This window comes from Protopterus annectens, chromosome 15.part0 (assembly GCF_019279795.1).
Source record: "Protopterus annectens isolate FY-2018-M chromosome 15.part0, PAN1.0, whole genome shotgun sequence".
NCBI classification, from domain to species: Eukaryota; Metazoa; Chordata; order Ceratodontiformes; family Protopteridae; genus Protopterus; species Protopterus annectens.
Genome location: NC_056749.1, coordinates 254,664,431 through 254,683,981, shown reverse-complemented (window position 1 = coordinate 254,683,981; position 19,551 = coordinate 254,664,431). Strand labels below are relative to the sequence as shown.

Genomic DNA, 19,551 nt, shown 5'->3' with positions numbered 1-19,551 from the left:
CAACTTCAACTTCTTGGGTCCTGTCTGTAAGCCAGCTGGCTATCCCCTGGGTGACCTAAGGGTTTATACCAAACGTCCTGTGTTTATCAGCAATGCCCCACTGTGATATTGTCACATGCCTTGGCCAGGTCAAGGTAGGCATTGTGAACATTTTGCCATCATCTATTGCTTTGTGACCTGAAGTCCACCAGGTTGAGTAGGCATGACTTGCCCTTGATGAAACCAAATTGGGTTGGTTCCAGTATCTGGATGTTTCCTGTATCATTATAGAGTGATCCCATGATGATTCTTCCCATGGCTTTGCATATGAGACTAGTGAGACTTGCAGGTCTGTAATTTTCAGGGTCTGCAAGATGGCCCACCTTGGTGCAGAGTGATGACTGTTGCTGTTCTCCATTTGTGTGGGAGGAAGCCTGTCTGGAGGCTAAGGCTAAATAGTTATTCCAGAGGGCTTGATAGGTCATGATTCATGCTATTTAATAGGCATCCTGGGATATTGTCTTGGCCCATTGATACAGTGCTGTTGGCCTTGGAGAGCGTTGAGGATCTCTTCACTAGTGGTGGTAGGGAGAGTTATATGTGATGGTATTTTCTGAGGTGAGGTTGAGGGGGAAGAGAGCGGTAAAGTTAGAGCTGAATTTGTCTTCCAGCACGTTTGCTATATATTCTGGCTCAGTAGAGGTGGCTCCATTAACAATGAGCTCTGCACATAATTGTGTATTGACTTTGAGGTTGCAGGCATAGCTAAAGAATGTCATGTGGTTGTCCTTGGCCTGGGAAGCAAAATTAACCTCAGATTTTGCTTTGGTAGACTTTATTTTCTTATGAGTTTTGTTTAGTTAGAGTATGCTTTTATCCTACTGAGTGCTACACCTTATAATTTTTGCCAGGATTTTTTCCCTTGTCATACAGCCTGTTGATTATGTGATTCCACCAGAAAGGCATATTTTTTGAGTGATGATGATGTTAGTAAAGATTATCCAGAAACTCTACAGAGAAGTAAGTGTTCACAGAGCTACAGTAGTGTGCAGTATATAGAATCTAGAATGCGTTTACAACATTTTGTATTGAAGATGGGATTTGTTCTTGTCAACAACATCAGCTGTTTGAATCCAAGATAAAACCGCTATTTTTAAAGAAGGATGCCCCCCCATTAAACCCCACAACACGGCAGTGATATATATGTTTGACTTCACAATAATGTGGTAAAGGGTCTGCTAGTCGAGTGTCATCTTATTTGACAAAATTGTAATGCTCTTTTTACTAATATACATTCAACAGGAAGAGAGGACCATGTGTTTATCTAGGTTATGTATATTGTGTTGTAGTGTGTGTGTGTGTGTGTGTGTGTGTGTGTGTGTGTGTGTGTGTGTGTGTGTGTGTGTGTGTGTGTGTGTATGTATGTGGTAGTTTTCAACTGTCCAGATTTTTGCCTCTTATTTTTACTCCGTGTTTCTTATACAATTTGTGGTTTTCTGGTAAATCTGACGACTGAAGTCATTAAATGACATGCATTTGAGTTTCAGATTTCATATCCTTCAGAAAATGTATGCCAAGACACATCCTGTTCTACCAACTTCCTAAGTTTCTAAAAACAATTTGTTCCTATTGTGAGGCATTTTTCCCTCATTATATTAGGCTTTGTACAGATTTATTGCACCGAGAGGTTGAGAGGTATGGGGTGTGCCGGCATTTGATAATCATCATATTGCTCTTCTTCTGACACACACACACTTAACCAACTGTGACACCTAAACAGCATTCAGTGAATGCAATACATGACCTGTGTTACGGTAACATTGTGTATGAGTGTATAAGTATGGTGTTAAAGTTAGGGTGCAGAAATATTAATGCACTTTACACTAATTTCTGCACATCAAAACTACAAAAAAAATTGCCAAAAACTAAGTTGATCACAAAAGGAAAATAAATGTTTTCCCTTTGAGATTGGCCATCGGGGGATGGGGTCAGAAAAGAACACCTAAACATTACCTTGCCAGAATAGTGGTACTGTTGTGAAAAGGAGTTTTTGGTAAGATATTGTGTGGGGGTTGGGTTTGGGATAGAGTTAGAACACATGAGTAAGGACTGAAGGGGGAGCTAAATAAGCTGATTTAATGTTTAAAAAATAAAAAATATTTATCGGTATTGAATTTATTTAATTTTTACTATATTAAATAAGGTTAATTATATAACTGGAAGAAGTAAATAACTTTTTTTAATAGGTGTTATACAGTTTTCATCACTGAACACATTTTGTTGCATTCTGAAATTTCAAAACTATTCATTGATGGTATAGTTGGTCGAATTATGTAATTGTCTAACTTCAGCAGATCGACTGTTAAATAATTCAGTTTTTTGCCCCCCCACGAGGTTGGGTGACACTAAAGTTACGATATTTAAATTTTTGGGGTATAGGGGTGAAGCTTCCATATAAAAGTTGTTTTTTGTTTCAGTTTTGATAATTGCAAATGTAATCTCTTGGTTCACATTTGTGATTCCATTTTTCGAGTTGACCGTGATCATTATCACTGATGAGCTTGCTCCATGTTTTGTGTTTCAAACACCGTTATCAACAGTTATTCATTGTATATTAGAAATAGATACGTGTGTGTGTGTGTGTATATATATGTATGTGTGTGTGTGTGTGTGTGTGTGTGTGTGTGTATTATATATATATATATATATATATATATATATATATATATATATATATATATATATATATATATATGTATATATGTGTGTGTGTGTATATTTTATATATATATATATATATATATATATATATATATATATATATATATATATATATATATGTGTGTGTATATGTGTATATATGTATATACATGTACACACACACACACACACACACACACACACACACACATATATACATGTGGGTTCCATTTATGTGTCTTAATTTTTTTTTTTTTGAATGTTCGAAGTTTCAAAACTTCGATCATATGGTCCTGGCCATATTAGACTCCTGGCTAATGGGGATGTTTTTGATCTTCTTGAGGAAGTCCATGGAGTCTAGAATGCATTATCTGTTCCTTTCTGCTAGAAGTTTAATCTGAACCTGTAGGTAGATAAAGATGGGTTTCAGTATTGGACCCCTTACAGGCCACCACTAGCCAGTATGGTGAATCCTCAAGATTCTTGTGGGATGTTGGTATACCGAAGAAAGATTGGAGCCTGGAGTGGGTCACAGTGAAGAACTTGTATACGTTGTCCTTAATTGAGCCTTTCTAATTTAGATCGGTGTTCTCAAAGTACCTCCTCAAATGAGGTTTTAACCCTACCCAAGTCTGTCTCAATGTAAAACGCTATGTTGTTGAGCACCCTCATAATCCTGTTACTATTTATCCTCTGTGACTAGGATCCCCTCTCCCTTGTCTGTTTTCATGATTTTCCTAGTTATTACTTTGCTAAGATTCAGGAAGGCTTTGATATCTTCCCTATCAAGGTTGTACAATTTCCTCTTGGCCTATTCAGGATTTTCCTAGTGTTTACGTTGCATTTATTTCAAAAGCGTTAATAACTTGGTGGGGGAGTGGGCAAAAGTTATTGGGCTTTTTTCACTTTTTGTGGGTAAAGTTGGCCCTGCGGTGGGAGTTACTTGCATCCTCTCCATTATTTTCATGGAAAAGACTCTAAGGTTTAGCTTTCTAATAAATAATTTCAAATCTGTAATAGTACTCTGAACATTACTTCTATTTGGAACAAAGGTTAGCCCCTTACCTAGAACTTTGTGTTCCACTTCTCTGAGTTGCTTCATTGAGTAGGGCCAAATCTCAGACCTTTGGATAGGTTGTCCTGGGTCCTCTTTGTGGTGGGTACCATAGATGATTTAGGCTCCTTTTCCCTTGCCATGCCCTGTCCTTTTGATGGTAATTGGCTTGGGGAGACTTTTGTATTCTCTGTTGGAAATTGTCTTTGGTGTGGTTTGATGATAATCTTCTCTGTTGTGAGGTATTTGTGGCAACGGTGAGCTGTATTGTTCCATGTGTGTTTGGGTGTCTTGGGTGTTAGTTTTCTGAGGAGCTGTCTTCTGAGTGTAATCTGGGTCTGGTTTCCTTAAGTTAGGGTTGCTGCGAAAACCCTGATTTGTGTTGTTGTTTTGTGGATTGCATATTCTGTGGTTATCATCATTAGGTCAGTTTGAGCTGTAGGTAGGGTAATGGTGATGTCCTTCTATTGATATGCTGCAGTATTCATCACATATAGGACTTGCCTCCGGCTAAGTCGTACATCTGGCCATTATACAAAAGACTACATGCTACTGCTAGGTACGTTCACATTCGACACCAAACATCCTGTCTCGTATGTCGGTCATAATGGGACATCTGGTATAAATCTGACTTCAGCATGCACCAACCTCATAACTTTTCTGCCATATGTCTGATAGCCTGCTCCAGACATTCGTTCACCAGATTAATGTTGAACCGTAGTTCAGATAAGTACCCCACTGGGAGTTTTTTTCTTTCTGTTTTCTTGTTTTTTCCTGCTGCTTTGTTGTGTGGTGATTTAATGTCAGCTAGGAAGGGGATTTGCCAGTGTGGAAGGCAGAGTCCACATAAAGACACCCACGACATTTGTTCTGTCTAGGCTCAGACCACAACCATACAGCCTGTGAATATTTGTAATTCATTCATTCCTATAACTCTAAGGAGCTGTCTAGCTTCGCTTAAATTGTACTTGGAGAACCAGAGTCTTAAGTGCCTAGCATGGGAGACGGAGGTGACCTCAGGTCCTTCAGATGAGCCGCAAACTAAAAAGGCCAAGAAATCTCAGCCTGATCTACCAGCTGCGCTCTTTCTCTTGGGCATCTCTTTCGAGGCTGATATAGGCCCAGAGGTCATTCTGGAGTCGGTGGATGTCCCTTCGGCAGATACCATAGGGAAAGCCCCTAGCATGTTCAAGAGGGAAGTGCAGGTGTCTGATTAGGGAGAAAAGGGGGAACTGCAACTTATTTCCAAACGTCCTTGGGGCATCACTCAAATCACTGTGCAGGAGGATGTGCTTACTGACATAGTCGAATGTAGGCCGACGTCTGGTCCTTCCATATTCCATCCCGTGGAAACTCCCAAAAAGAAAAAAAGTGAAGACTAAACTTGTGGCTTCTGCTCCACCAGAGCACCCCCCAGACTGGCAGGCTTTTTCCCAAAGCCTACTTCATGGCCTTGCTCCAGTCCCTCACCTTCCTGTGTCCTTTTGCACTCCTTTTCCCCCTCTACTGCATTCAAAAGAACAACTGCAGATTCCTCCTTGGATAAGGAGGAATCCCCTGTTGACTCATTGGCCTGTTCCACCCAGATACCTTCACACCTAGGGTATGCCTCCCCAGAAGAGGAATTCAATGGTACAGATTCCCCTGGAGAGGATATTTATTTTGGAGAAACTATCCAAAAAATGAAAGCATTTTTCAAATGGGACTGCTACCAAATCTCAGATATTCAAATGAGGTATTATGACCTCTTGCAGATGGATTCTCCATCACCATCTGCTATTCCCCCCAGTTCTGCCTGCATTCCTGGATGCATTTACAGCTGCTTCCAAGTGTCCAGATTCACAATCTCCTGCTCCAGAGCACCCACACAGGTTCTGTAAGGTACCCGAGGATGCTAAGTTCCTGTTTAAAGTTCCATCTGCAGACCCAGCTATCATTTCCATCTCAGCTGACAAGGCCTTCAAGTTATTGCTCTCTACGTCCTTACTACCTTCTGATAAAGACAGCAGTGTTGTGGAGAGACTGGGGAAGAAGGTTTATACCTCTGCTATTCTGGCCTTCATGGCAATTAATTACCAGACTCACATGGCCAAGTATTGTCTGGGTCTGCTTGCTGATGCAGGGAAACTCCTTGCTCACCTTCCAGATTCTCCTTCCAAGGCAAAACTGTCTGTTTTAACTCCTCTGCACAGGTTGAGGTATTCCATCAAGTACAGTTATGATGCTGCAGATGTTTCTGCTAGAGCAGCGGCCTCTGGGTCAGTTTTAAGGAGATATTCTTGGCTCAGGTTACAACCCCTGCCTGATGATTTTAAGGCCAAACTCATGGATTCCCCTTTGGATACTAAAACCTTGGTAGTGCGGCTCCAGAACTATTCAAATTCTTATAGGAGGAAAGGTTAAAAGCTGCAGGATCTGAAGCATATCTTAGTTTCTCGTGTTCCCAGGTTCCAAAGGAACTATTCTACAAAGATGGCCTTTATTAGGAAACCCATCATGCAGCATTCTTCAAAAACCAAAAGAGGACTTAGGAAACAAGCTAGGAAACAAAGCTTCTTCCATAGCTACCTCATCCTCTCCTGTTCAGAAACAGGCCTTTCAGTCCCAGTAGCCTGTTACTACCTGCTATCAGGGCCATCCTCTCCCCCTGTCCCTTCTTTCTCTCTGTCTTGCGACTTGGAATCAGATAATCCAGGACTCTTGAGTTCTCTACATCATCCAGAGAGGATATTTCATGGTTTGGGAAACGTATCCCTCCTTCAGAGGCATCCCACAACCACCAAAGGACCAAATGGCCCTCTTCCCTCTGTTAATTTCAGATGATCTTACTCAGGGAACTATTCAAGAGGTCCCTTCTGCTCAAGAAGGAAAATGTTTCTACTCCAGGCTGTTTTTAGTTCCAAGGAAGGATGACTCCTGGAAACCCATTCTGGACCTATCCCACCTAAGCACCTTTCTGAAAGTGCCATCCTTTTGGATGCTGACTTTGCCCTCTCTTCTTCTTCTTGTAATTCTTCCCCAAGCTTTCATGGTGTCATTGGACACCAGCGATGCTTATCTTCACATCCCAGGAAATTTCTATGTTTTTCTCTTTCTTCCTCTCATTTTCAGTTCTGTGCTTTGCCTTTGTTCTCTCTGGCACGAAGGGTCTTCACAAAATGCTTGACTCCTGTTATAGCATTTTTCAGGCTGCAGGGAATTCAGATTTTCTCTTATTTAGACTATTTCCTTATCCAAGCCCAATCACCAGACCTACTTCAGGGGTCTTTTTACTTCACCATTCCCTTCTAGAGAGTCTAGGCTTCACTATAAATTATCAGAAGTCCTCTCTGATCCAACACAAGACCACATTTTTCTGGGTTGCAGGATCCAAACAAACAAGATGCTAGCTTCCTTAGCCATGGAAAAGGTGCTGTTCCTCACTTCTTCCAAAGTATTTTACCCCTCTCCTGTATGACTGCCAGGGACTTCCTACACCTCCTTGGTTTCATGGCATCTAGTATCTCCATGCTCCCCTGGGCCAAACTGCACATGAGAAAAATTCAGTGGTTTCTAAAGACTCTTTGGATGCAACACTCCCACCCCTTGGATTTCACAATTCTACTCCTGTAATACACAAAGGAGTTGGATCAGTGGATATTTCAGGTAACCAAAAATTCTGGTCTCCCCCTAAAACAGCCCTCCCTTCCCAGACACTTCAGAGATGGGCTGGGGCACAACTGTACAATCCTGGAGGGTCAGGGATGTGTGGTCTCCCACACAGGAAAAGGAACATAACAATATAAAAGAAATGAGAGCCCTGATTTTTTGCCTTGAAAATCTTCAAACCCAAGCTTGTTCCAGGGCTGTTGAAGTGATTCAAAGACAACAATACTGTTATGTGGTACATCAACAAGCAGGGGAGAACAAAGTTTTGCCTCCTATGCAGAATGGCCCTATATGCCTGGGAGTTGGCCCTTCAAAGCAGTCTCCCTTCAGGCAGTTTGCCTGCCCTCAGCTCACAATTGGTAGCAGATGCTTCTGAACCTGATTCATCATTGGGGTGTACCTCAGCTAGATCTTTTTGCCTCCCCATGAACAGCCAATTTCCAAAATTTTGCACTAGGGTTCCACATCCCCTGACATGGAAGGTGGATGCTCTATCATTTTCTTGGAAGAGGATGTTTTTGCATGCATTCCCCCCTTACCTCTCCCACAAAAGGTCATACTTCATTCTGCAGGATCAACCAAAAATCTTTCTGGTGACTCCCTTTTGGCCAAAGAAGCACTAGTTCCTCCTTCTCTTTCACCTAGCTAGGGGCAATCATCACAAGTTACCCCACAGGATGGAGCTACTCACACAGGACAGAGGAACTCTGATACATCTGCAGCTGTCAACTCTGAACTTGGCTCTGTGAGTGAAAGGATTTTGATTCCCTTTAGACTCCCATTTTCAGAGGACGTGCTTCAAGTTCTGCAGGAGGCCAGAAAACACACTACTAGGAAATCCTGTTTCCAAATAGAAAAAGCTTTCCTTCAGGTGTCACAAGAAGGATCTACAGCCACTGTTGATGGATGTCCCAGTGTTTTTGTCATATCTGTGTGAACTGATAAAAGTTGGCCTATCCCACTCTTCAGTGAAGGCTCAACCTTTCAACTATCTCAGCTAGACAAGCCTGTGTTCCCCCCTCTAACCTCGAGGTTAGAGGTAAAACTTTTCCTTAAATGTGTCCTTCATATTAGACCACCAAGGAAACCAGTTCCTCCTCCTCCTTGGGATCTCAACTTTGTGTTAGAGAAGTTTACGTTGGCACATTTTGAGCCAGCAAACTCCTTTTCCCTGTAGCATTGCACATGGAAAACAGTTTTGTTTATGGCCATTACATCTGCTGAAAGGGTTTCTGAGCTGCAGGCTTTGATCCCTCCTTCCTAGTTTTCCACAGGGACAGGGTTTCCTTACGTACCAACCTTTCCTTTGTGCTCAAGGTGGTCAGTGAGTTTTCCCTTAACCAGTCTGTCAATCTTCCCACCTTTTTTCCTTCCCCTCAATCTAAAAGTGAGAGAGTCCTGCACTCTTTGGATGTGCACAGGTGACTCAGATACTATCTGGATATACCAAACCTATCCGAAAATCTGAACACCTGTCTGTTTCCTACCACCCTAGGGCCTGGGTCAGCCGGTTTCCAAGCAAACTATTTCTTCTTGGATTTCTAAAACTATCTCTTTCTGTTACTCAGCCAACAGTAAGAGCCTTTCTTTTCCAGTGAGGGCACACTCCACTAGAGCAGTTTACTTTTCTGGGGCCTTCTTTAAAGACTTGGACACTTGCTCTATCCCGGAGGCAGCTACCTGATCCTCTGTTCATACTTTCACTAAAGATTATAAACTAAGAAGGTCCCAAGATGAATGGCAAAGGCAGAAATCCACAGCAGGCACAATACAGTGCAAAACGAGCTTTAATAAAGAAGATTCAAGTGCTTTTCATCAAGGTATTAGACTTCATCCATCATTATAAACTCAGTCATCTCCAAATCCAGGGCTGCTTTTACTAGGGCTGTTCTACATAGCTTTGTAGAAAAAGCTTCTGCTTCTTCTCCCCAGCTTTCCCAAGTATGAGCTTTGGCATTCTCCCATATTTTGTCAATACTGCAGCATATGAATAGAAGGACATAGAATAGTTGTGTAAAAATCTCACCATAACCACAGATGTCCATCTCTTCTATATGCTGCAGTATTGCTAACCAACCCCTTCCCCCAGCTTCCCCCTGGCACTTGCCTGTCTTTCATGGTGACATGTTTTTCATCTAGGCTCAGGCTGGTGCTTGGTGGCATTCAGTTCTGAAGTTGTTGTGTGCTGTCATCCGCTTAATACCTGACATTCCTTTATGACCGAAGTACAAGAGAGGATGTGCAGCATTGCACTTAACTAGCAGTCGCATGCAGTCTTTTGTATACTGGCTGGCCATAAGAGTTAGCCGGAGGCAACTCCCATATGTGATGAATACTGCAGCATACAGAAGAGAAGGACATCTATGGTTATGGTAAGATTTTACACAACTATTCTTTCCGGGTCATCTCTTGTGTCTTCTTGATGCCCTCTATTTCCTGTAGTGTAGGTGTCTGTGTTGATGGGTCTCCCCCCTTAAATTTCTTCAGTGGGGAGTTAATTGTTATGGTCTCTTTTTATCATCTTCACCTTCCTTTCTTTGATTTGGAATTCAAATCTGTCCCATTCCTTGGAAAGGTTCTCATCAAGGTTGCTGCGTATGGGCCTTTTTTGTGGTTGCAGTCCCGAAGGTATGAAAAATATGATTTTTTTTTTCTTTAAACATTGTTGAAGTAAAACATTTCCCATCGGAGGCTTTTCATTGTTTTGAGTAGATGTTCATCGTGTTTCACTGTTGCAGTCATCACCTGTGGTTTATCCCTGCTGTGGTAGCCCTCGGCCAGCCCGAATACCAGAGTCAATGTTTTTGTGCACCGGCTGCTGTCGCCTGTAGTCTAACATCAGGTCGTCAGTACTATAAAGCAAGGCAGCCGATGTTATTACATCATTCTTTCTTGCCATGGAGCCCGTAGCAGAAGAAGTTCGCACGAGTGCCAGTCAGTCGCTACCAGATGTTGCATTTCAATAGAAAACGTCTAAAGCGAAGTACCCCGTTGGGGGCCCTTTTTTCTTGCTCTAACCAATGTCCGAAAAAGTTAACAATTGTCTCGCCTGTGGAAAGCAGATCCCACACAGAGACTTTCATTCTTACTGCATCACTTGTTTAGACCCAGACCACAACGTCCCTCATTGCCGGTTCTGTGCCATCTTTAATGCGAGAACCATTCACTGTAGAGCTATTTTTGTAGACAATTATTTTCGTATTCTCTTTGAATTCCGATATGGCGTCCACCAGCCAACAGTCCGTCAACCATTCTGAAAAAATGTAAAGCCTTCTGACGACGCTACCGCTAAGCAAGTCGTCAGTTCTCCGGAATTCAGTGAGGCGCTTTTGCATCCCCTGATGCCCAACTCACTTTCTATGCCGCAGAAATCCACTTCATCTTCCGAGCCTTTGGCTGTCTCTGCCTCGGTTGGGTCCGGAGCCGCGACGCAGGCACGGCTTCCGAGGAGGCCATTCACACTACCGTTTCCAGACAAAAAAACAGTCTTCTCTTCCAACTACTGTTTTTCAGAGACCGATGGATTCTCTCATGCCTAGAAGCCAGGCCACACTCCTAGGAAATCTGCTTCTATCCACTATCTTGCTACTGCTCCCCCACCCCAAACTCAAATGCTTAAAATGGCGGAGGATCTCATCTCCCTTATCCGAGGTACTCAGGCCCCCACTCCTAAAAGGAAAAGACAAATTGTTAAAGCTGTATCAGTTGTGATTGCCAAGAACTGCTGTTATTCAGTCATCAGGGATCTCCACGTCAGTAGGCTTTTTCCAGCTCTCTCCCTGTGATCCAGTTATTGGGGGGAACTTGGAATCTCCAACCAAAACTGGAACCCATAACAAAGACCTGCACTCTAACTTGTATATCAGCTCTAAGGATTAATAAAGCTAGTCTGAGGGAAGATCACACACACACACACACACACACACACACACACACACACACACACACACACACACACACACACACAATTTCTGTATCTTGTATTGAACTTCCTTCTACTTGAAATGTGAGTCACTGAATAATTTAGTTAATTCACATTTCACTGAAAATATGCTGGCTTTGGGACATTCCCTTCTTCCCCAAATGTTGTGTGATCTTGAAGTTAGCATATACAGGGTGCAGGGGATTTGCCCTTCTGCAGAAGTACTGTTTTGGTATTTACCATTTTTGTCTGTTTGTGCACTCTATTACATGATTCAGTGTTTTGTGTATCTTAGATTTTGATGTTTGAATGTTAGTAATTTATTCATCTCTCTCTTTCTCTTTTTGTCTAATTTTATGTGTGTGTGTGTGTGTGTGTATATATATATATATATATATATATATATATATATATATATATATATATATATATATTTGTTTGTTTGTTGAACAGCACTCATATTGCCATGCGTAATCTTGACCCCAAATTTATTTATTACATTTGTTAACCGGGTAATGTCCAACTGGGCCAGGAACCCATTTTCAACAGAGGCCCGGAGGGAAAAGTTCCAAATCAGTAACAATACTAACAGTAATAATTATGTACAGAAAAAATATAAATACAAATTCAAATAACTGTGTGTGTGTGTGTGTGTGTGTGTGTATATATATATACGGCGGCACAGTGGTGCAGTGGTTAACATTGTCACCTCACAGCAAGAGGTTCTCTGGCTGGGTGCCTTCTGTGTGGAGTTTGCATGTTCTCCCTGTGTTTGCGTGGGTTTCCTCCGGGTGGGTTTGAACCTAGTCGGACTTTCCCGGTCAACAAATGATAAATAAATAAATAAATATATATATATATATATATATATATATATATATATATATATATATATATATACACACACACACATATCCAGTGAAGCAATAACAGCGACACCAACATCATTGCAACTGCATGTACAGTAATGAGCAATGATTCAGATGCCCATGCCCAACAGAGCAGCAGAAAGAAGTTGTAGCATATAAGCAAATTGAGTGTAGAGATGAAGGGTAAATGTGGGAAGGCTAGAAGCATCAGGGTAAAGGTAAGAGGAGTGATGTACTAGGGAGCAAGGAAGAATTCGCCTGGAGTACAGCAGGTGCAAAGCCAATAACTAGCTAGGTAGTCTTTTAGGAGTTGTATGCACTCATGATAGTGAGGATTTTTTGCAATGGGCTGAGGAAGAGAGTTCCAAAACTTGGCAGTTTTGTAAAAATAAAGGAAGTCGCTGTGATAGTTGTGGGAATGGGTAACCTTTAGCATTAGTTTGTGAGGATCTGAGGGACCTGAGATTAATACTAGGTTGGACTAGGTTAGAAAGTGCAGTACAGTTGCTGGGCTGGCAGACTATTTTGTGGGCCATGGTAAGCTGATTGAGGGATAAAAGGTTAGGGAGCTCGAGCCAGTTGAGTTTGGAGAGAGCAGTGCAGTGGTGGGTCCTGTATTGATGACTGGTGGCAAACTTGGCAGTTTTGTTGTAATGGAATTCCAGGTTATTGAGGTCAGTCTTATGCAGGTTTATGAATATATGAGAGCCATAGAGGAGGGTAGATAACAGGTGTGACCGAGCAGTGGCCAGACTGGCGCTTTGAGTAAGGTATGGTTTGGCCCTGTAGAGGGTGCCAAGTTTGATATGAACTTATTTGATTGTCAGAGAAATATGTTCATCAAATTTTATGTTATCTATTGTGATACCTAGAAGTTTAGTCTGGTTTGTGGGTTCTGTTTTGGTTCCATTCGAGGAGAGGTGTGTGAGGTGGGACTGGGCATGGTTTACATTTCTTGTTACTGAAGACTATTAACTAAGTTAAGTTTTCTTTAGGTTTAGTATGAGTTGATGTTCAATGAAGTATTTTCTATGTCTTGAAAAGAAGTTTGCATTTTTATTTGAAGTTCTTGGGGTGAGGGGGCTGAGCAGATAAGTGTAGCATCATTGGAGTACTGGACAGTGGAGGCTAGTTGAGTTGCAGAGTTGAGGTTGTTTGTAAATATGCTAAAGAGGAGAGGACCAAGTATGGAACCTTGGGGTACACCAACTGAGATGGGGAGTAGGGGGGAAAGACTGTTCTCCCATTTAGTAGCCTGCTGTTCATTGGAAAGATAGCTATGCACCCTGGACAGGGGTGATGAACGGAGGCCGTAAGAGGAGGGTTTGTTGAGTAGTTGCTGGTAGGAAACTGTGTCAAAGGCCTTGGACATATCAAAAAAGATTGAAGAGACAGTGATGGTGAACCTTTGACATGCGTGTCAAAGGTGACATGGAACAACATTTTGGATGACACACCAGCAGTCACCTACACCCGAGTTACCAAAGAAACTGAATTAACAAAAATACAAGAAATATGTGACCCTGTATTTATCTGTTAAAACTTAGCAACAAAACGTCATTAACTGATTATCAAATCAAATGCAATGTGTTCCATATTTTTTTCAGTTCAATTCAAAATTACTATTAAAAGTAGGGTAATTTTTTGGTGCACTATTTTAAGCCCAGTTATCAGTGCATATATCATTTTCCCTATTGTAAGTCACTGATTTTTCTTTTACTTTTGTAATATATAGCAGGACACAATTGGACTGTACTTTTTTTTAAATAAATGAATATTTAAAGATTTGTTTCTCTTTTGTTTGGGGGAGGGGGTGACATGCCAGCAGAGTCACGATGGGCATTTTCCAAATTTGACACACAGAGCCCAAAAGGTTTGCCATCACTGATTTTAAGAGATGATGAATGGTGTTAGAGAAAGGTATTAGGATAGTGCTAGTACTATGTTTGGGTCTAAAGTCGTGTTGAGAACTGGATAATAGGTTGTGACTAAGGAAGTGGTTAAGGAGTTGATTGTGGATACATTTTCTAAGATTTTTGCAAGGGAGGGAGGATGGCTATGGGGACAGATGTTAGTTCTTTAGAGGGTCTGCCTTTGTGGAGGGGAATGATGTGTGATATTTTCCAGAGAAGTGGGACATACTGTTCTGCAATAAAACAATCAAGATAGATATGGGGTAGGCAATAGAAAGAGCGGCAATTTTTAGAAATTCATTGGGAAGCTGATCAGCTACAAAGACAGCATGGTTTTAGATTGATTAGGAGAGTTTTTATGTACTTAGTTTGAATGGAAGTAAAAGTGAAGGGGTTGGAATTATCTGGAATGGGAGTGGGAAAAGTAAGTGGTTGATTAGACTGATTGCCTAGCAGAGAGATTATAGTATTTATAAAGTGAGAGCTGATTTGAGTTGCAGTAGGGTCAGTTGTTTGAGGTGACTAGTGCAGGGGTTGGGTACGACCGTGGCTACACGTTAGCACGCTACTGTGCACCAACTGAGAATGAATCTTGGAGCATGCAAAAACTAAGAAAACATAATTTTTGCAAGGGACACCCTCTGTTAATTATATATATAATTAATTATATTATTATTTAATTAGTTAATTATATATACTAACTTTGTGTTAGCAGAATTCTCTGGGGAAGGGCAAATTTGCGAAAATGTTTGATCCATACCTCTCAACCGCTTACAGCAAGAAGTCTGGGCAAAGCCATAACTATTGACAGGATAAAAGGCATAAATGAAAGGCAAACATCAGGACATTCTGCGAAAATCTGGACACTTCAGGGATAAGGTCCTGTCTGCTACTTATGTTAACCATCTGTTTAATTGACCAAAACACCATTCGACAAAAGTAGTAGAACCTCTATATCTATCTATATATATATATATATATATATATATATATATATATATATATATATATATATATATATATATCAAATATAAAATGTACACACACACACACACATACTCTTTGTTGGGAAAGTCTTCTGGGGTTCTCTGTGGAACAAGTTGCAGTCTTGTTTGTGGTCACTTTCTCTTGAATATGGCCTGCCCCACCCAAAGCTACCTGTACTCTCTCATTTCTTCTTTGTGAGGGTGAATTCTGTCTTTTTTTTCTGTGGTCTTCTTCCTTTGGACATGCATCTTTACCTCTTGGGTACTGCTCTAATCTCTAATTCCATTTACAAAAGTTTACAACGTTTTTAAGCTCAACATGTTGCAGTGTCCCTATATTTGCTCATGCGTATTTAATATGTGCGTGTGGGCGTTTGTGTTTTTCTAAAGTATAGCGTGGCCAATGACTTGAAGTCCAAAACATGGCATGTTTGCAGCTAGTGGGGTTTGGCTTTATTGGCCTAGATGTACCCATGAAGGCTTAAAAAGTAAAAGGTAAAAAGTCATGGGCATTCAGAAGCCATGTAGCTGAAGCAGTGTATGTTCTTAATGGGGTAATTTGCATATGCCCCATGGGCCTCCACTACAGGAGGTTTAAAGTTTTACACAGTGAAGCTTCTAACTTGCTGAGACTTTCTTGCAGTTTTTACTGTGTGTGTGTGTGTGTGTGTGTGTGTGTGTGTGTGTGTGTGTGTGTGTGTGTGTGTGTGTGTGTGTGTGTGTGTATGTGTGCAGGGGCGAGATGGGTGTTTCATATATGCTGCAGCACTTAGAGGCGAGGATTAAAAAATAGTGGCCAGTACTTGAAATGCGATTGGTAGCCTCATTGATTTAAACTTCAGTGTGACTTCCAAAGTTGGTGCAATATTTGGAGTTTTACCTCCTATCTGGAGTGTAATGCACTTCAGTGGAAGACAAAACTTTGGCACACAATTGGTTTAGATGTTATATAAATATTATGTTGTAGCAGTTTTGTATAAACATTATTGAAAAGGAGTTTTTTTTTTTGTTGTTTTTTTTTTAAATGATGCTTGGAAAGTGTAAGATTTTTTTGGAGTTTGTAACTATTATGTTATTGCCATTTGGAAGTGAAATTCTTAACATTTTTATTCTTCCAGCTCAAGAGGTAGCTCCAGTTGCTGATCGACCAGATATCCCATCCCACGTTCCTTATTTATTAATTGGGGGAGGTACTGCGTCCTTTGCTGCAGCCAGATCAATCAGAGCACGAGATCCTGGTGCAAGGGTAGGTAAATTCTCCCAGTGTAATTTTCTGTGAAACTTAAACCCAGGTAAATGAAATGTAAGCTTACTTTCTTCATAAAGGTATTTTCTGCTGAAGGTGATAACAGGAGAGTATCCCCAAGTCATCGGAAACTTTCTTCTCCACTGTTGATCAATGGACAGTCCAGTTTCACTTCAAATTCTTCCCTGTTATGTGTAAAAAGTAAGTTTTGTTGGGCTGTAGTCGGAAAAAAGTCAGGAACCTGTGCGCCACAATATGTCTTCTGTAATGTAGCAAGTCATTTTGCCAGTTTTTTTCCAGTTTTTAGAGAATTTTATACCTTTGTCATTTATTGTTAATATTAAATTATCTTCTTGTCTACATTTGTGATTGGTAGAATGACATAATTTATAAGGAAACAAATTCTAACTTGAGCTTCATAATCAGCACTGGGTGTGATTCCTGTAACCAGAACTTGCATACTTTGGTACAGCTATCTGCTCAGTGTTACAGATCACACTTTCATATCCCTTAAAGTCAGACATCAGCACTTTCCTGTGACACTGTAATACGTTTGTTGCTGCTTTGTAAGTGGCACATGCACTTATCCGTGAACAGCTCCTCGTTGGAAACTAGGTCAGTGCACAAGTGATGAGTGTTTTTTTCTCAGTTCTGACAAAAAATAAATTGGAGGGATTTTCAAACCATAATACAGAGTTTCATAGTATTATTTTTAGGTGCTTCTGCCTTGGTTATTATTTTACTGCCTTTGTGCTGTGTTGTTTAGAATCTCTTACCCCATGCATGATGACACCACCCAAACATTTTATTTTTGTTTATCCTGGAGGAGATGCATTCTTAATCTGAATGTGACATGTTGAACCGTTTGCAATTCAGAGATTTCTGCATCTGATGTAGTGTCTTACCTATTCTCTGCTCTGAAAGGAATGACTGGAGTAAAAGGCAAGTAGGTTTGTTGCAGTGTGGGGTCATTGTCTTTAGTGAAACACATTCTTATTAAACTTGCACTTTATCAGATGTGTATCCCAAAAATATCAGTAACAGCAAAATAATATGGTCATATACATAGATTTGCATATTTTATTCATAAACTTTACATTTTGAAATACTGACTCCCCCAACCTTTTATCCTTTATGCTATTCACTACATTTTTGTTATTTAAACCCTTTTCTATTACCCGCAATATTCCTTTCTACATAACCCCCTGGTCCCCATTATGGAGGTATTGATTCCACACATACCATTTAAGGGTATCTAGTACCTAAAACGTCTTCCAAGGTCAGTCCATTTCTTGATTTCCACTTTCTAGTTGTTGCCTTTTTGGCTGCTAACATAATTAAACTTAGGAGCTTTTTATATGTTGGCAGTTCAACTCCCATAATCCAATGTAATAGCATCATCTCCTTTGTAACTTCACCCAGCTGTTCTCTTAACTCATTTTAGTATGTCTTTAAACTTTTGTGAATTCTGTACGGTCCCAGAAATCATGATCCCAGTTTCACCTTTCATTCCCCACACATTTGTAGCATTTACTGTCTGCTTGGAGTATAAAAAAATATCTTTTGAAAGCATTTGCATGCAAATATCTTGCATCATCATGATTTTGTTGTATACCTACACATCACCTCCAGTTAATCCTATGCTATATGTCCACCCAGCCTTTTTTCCAAATCTTACCTCTGATTTTTATTTTTACCATGTATAATCTTATGCACCATACTAATTATTGTTTTTTTTTTTCCTAATCATGTATATTCTTGCTGTCACCAAACATTCTACCAAGGGCAGGCACTGACCCACTCCTGTTTGTGTTTGCACGTAAACCTGCTATGTTGTACAAATGGTCTTTAAGCTTTATCCCATTATCTTTCTTTTCTGCTTGGTAATTTGCTTTCAATACCTGCCTTTTCCTGCCCTATTCTCTGTCCCTTTACTTTTGAACTTTGGTGGCAAGTTCTTCTGACTCCATCCCTTCACTAACATATTTCTCAGTGTATCGTCTGCCACCTTAAATAGTGTTGTACTTGCCTGTTTTTGTTCACCCCTAATACCTGCATTCAGGAGGACAGTCTCTCTATCTCTGGTAGTCCTTCATTGATGTATCATCATATCATTCCATTTTGGTTTACAATCCTGTACTTTGGTTGTACGTAAGTCTTAACTGTGTGGCCTCAAAGTACCCCTTTAAATCTGACACCCCCTACACTCTTGCAGTGTTGTGAATATCATCTTGTCTCTTCTAACCTTAGGTCTCTTTCCTTCTTAAATAAAATTCTTCACTTGTTTATTAATTGCTTGCCATAACTTATTGTCTGGTTGATAAAAATGTGCCTGCCAGCATATAAAATCAAGTAGTGTAAAACCATTCTCACTTCTTGCATTTTTCTATCAATGTCCATAATCAAACACTTCCACTCACTTACCTTCTGAATTATTTTCGTCTCTGCTTCCAACCACTGGCTCCCAGGTTCACTGCCACTTCTGGTAGTCTCCTGTGCTGACCTTTCCCTTTGTTCCAGAAAGTGTTGGAAGAACAAAGGTTTTACAGACATTATCTCTCTTGAGGTTTCCTAACTTACTGATGGTTTTGCAGCTGGTCCCCTGTCATCTTGAAAAAATGAATGTTGATACAACAGTTTAAACCTCACTTCAGCTTGCTGACTTTCCCTCATGAATGAAATGTTTGTTCTGTTTCTCTCTGATATATTTTCAATAACCATTCATTACAAATATTGTGCTGTTTTCTGGCTTTCAGCACCATTCTCCTCTGCCACATTTGTGTCACCAACATCTTTTTGCTGCTATGTTTTTTTTTCTTCACAATTGTTGGTCTTGTCTACTGTCTTGAACGACTACTTGGGCAGAACATGATGTGTCTTCAGTGCTAATATATCCGGCTGTGGAATGCCAAAACAGTTGCTACTTTTAGTTTTCGTAAAGCTTAGGAATCTCCTTCTCCCATTTTGGCAGGAATGACTGTAAACTTCAAATGTTCCCTCTTTGTAGTGTCCAAACCAGCTATTTTCTGGAACATTTCCTCTTGGGAAGGATTTGGCTTTTGCAACTTGCCATATTCATCGGAGTGATTATTTAATCCTTACTCGAGTTTTCCAAGTCTTTTCTTGTTTGACTTTGCTTCTCTAGTGTCCTATTTCTTTTAAAAACCTATGAATGTATTTGTGAGACTTGCTCTTCAAAGTTGCTAGAAGCCATGTGTTGCCTCTGTGCTGCAC

The 19,551-nt window shown here is 40.6% G+C and overlaps 1 protein-coding gene across 4 annotated transcripts in view; it reads left to right on the top strand.

The window, feature by feature from the left end:
• The window catches only part of AIFM1 (apoptosis inducing factor mitochondria associated 1), a 774,257-nt gene that overhangs the window by 187,033 nt on the left and 567,673 nt on the right, over positions 1-19,551 (top strand). For all 4 annotated transcript variants that reach the window (XM_044057008.1, XM_044057010.1, XM_044057009.1 and 1 more), the window contains one exon: positions 16,190-16,317. In XM_044057008.1, coding sequence (XP_043912943.1) covers positions 16,190-16,317 — 128 coding nt within the window. The remainder of the gene's footprint in view (positions 1-16,189; positions 16,318-19,551) is intronic.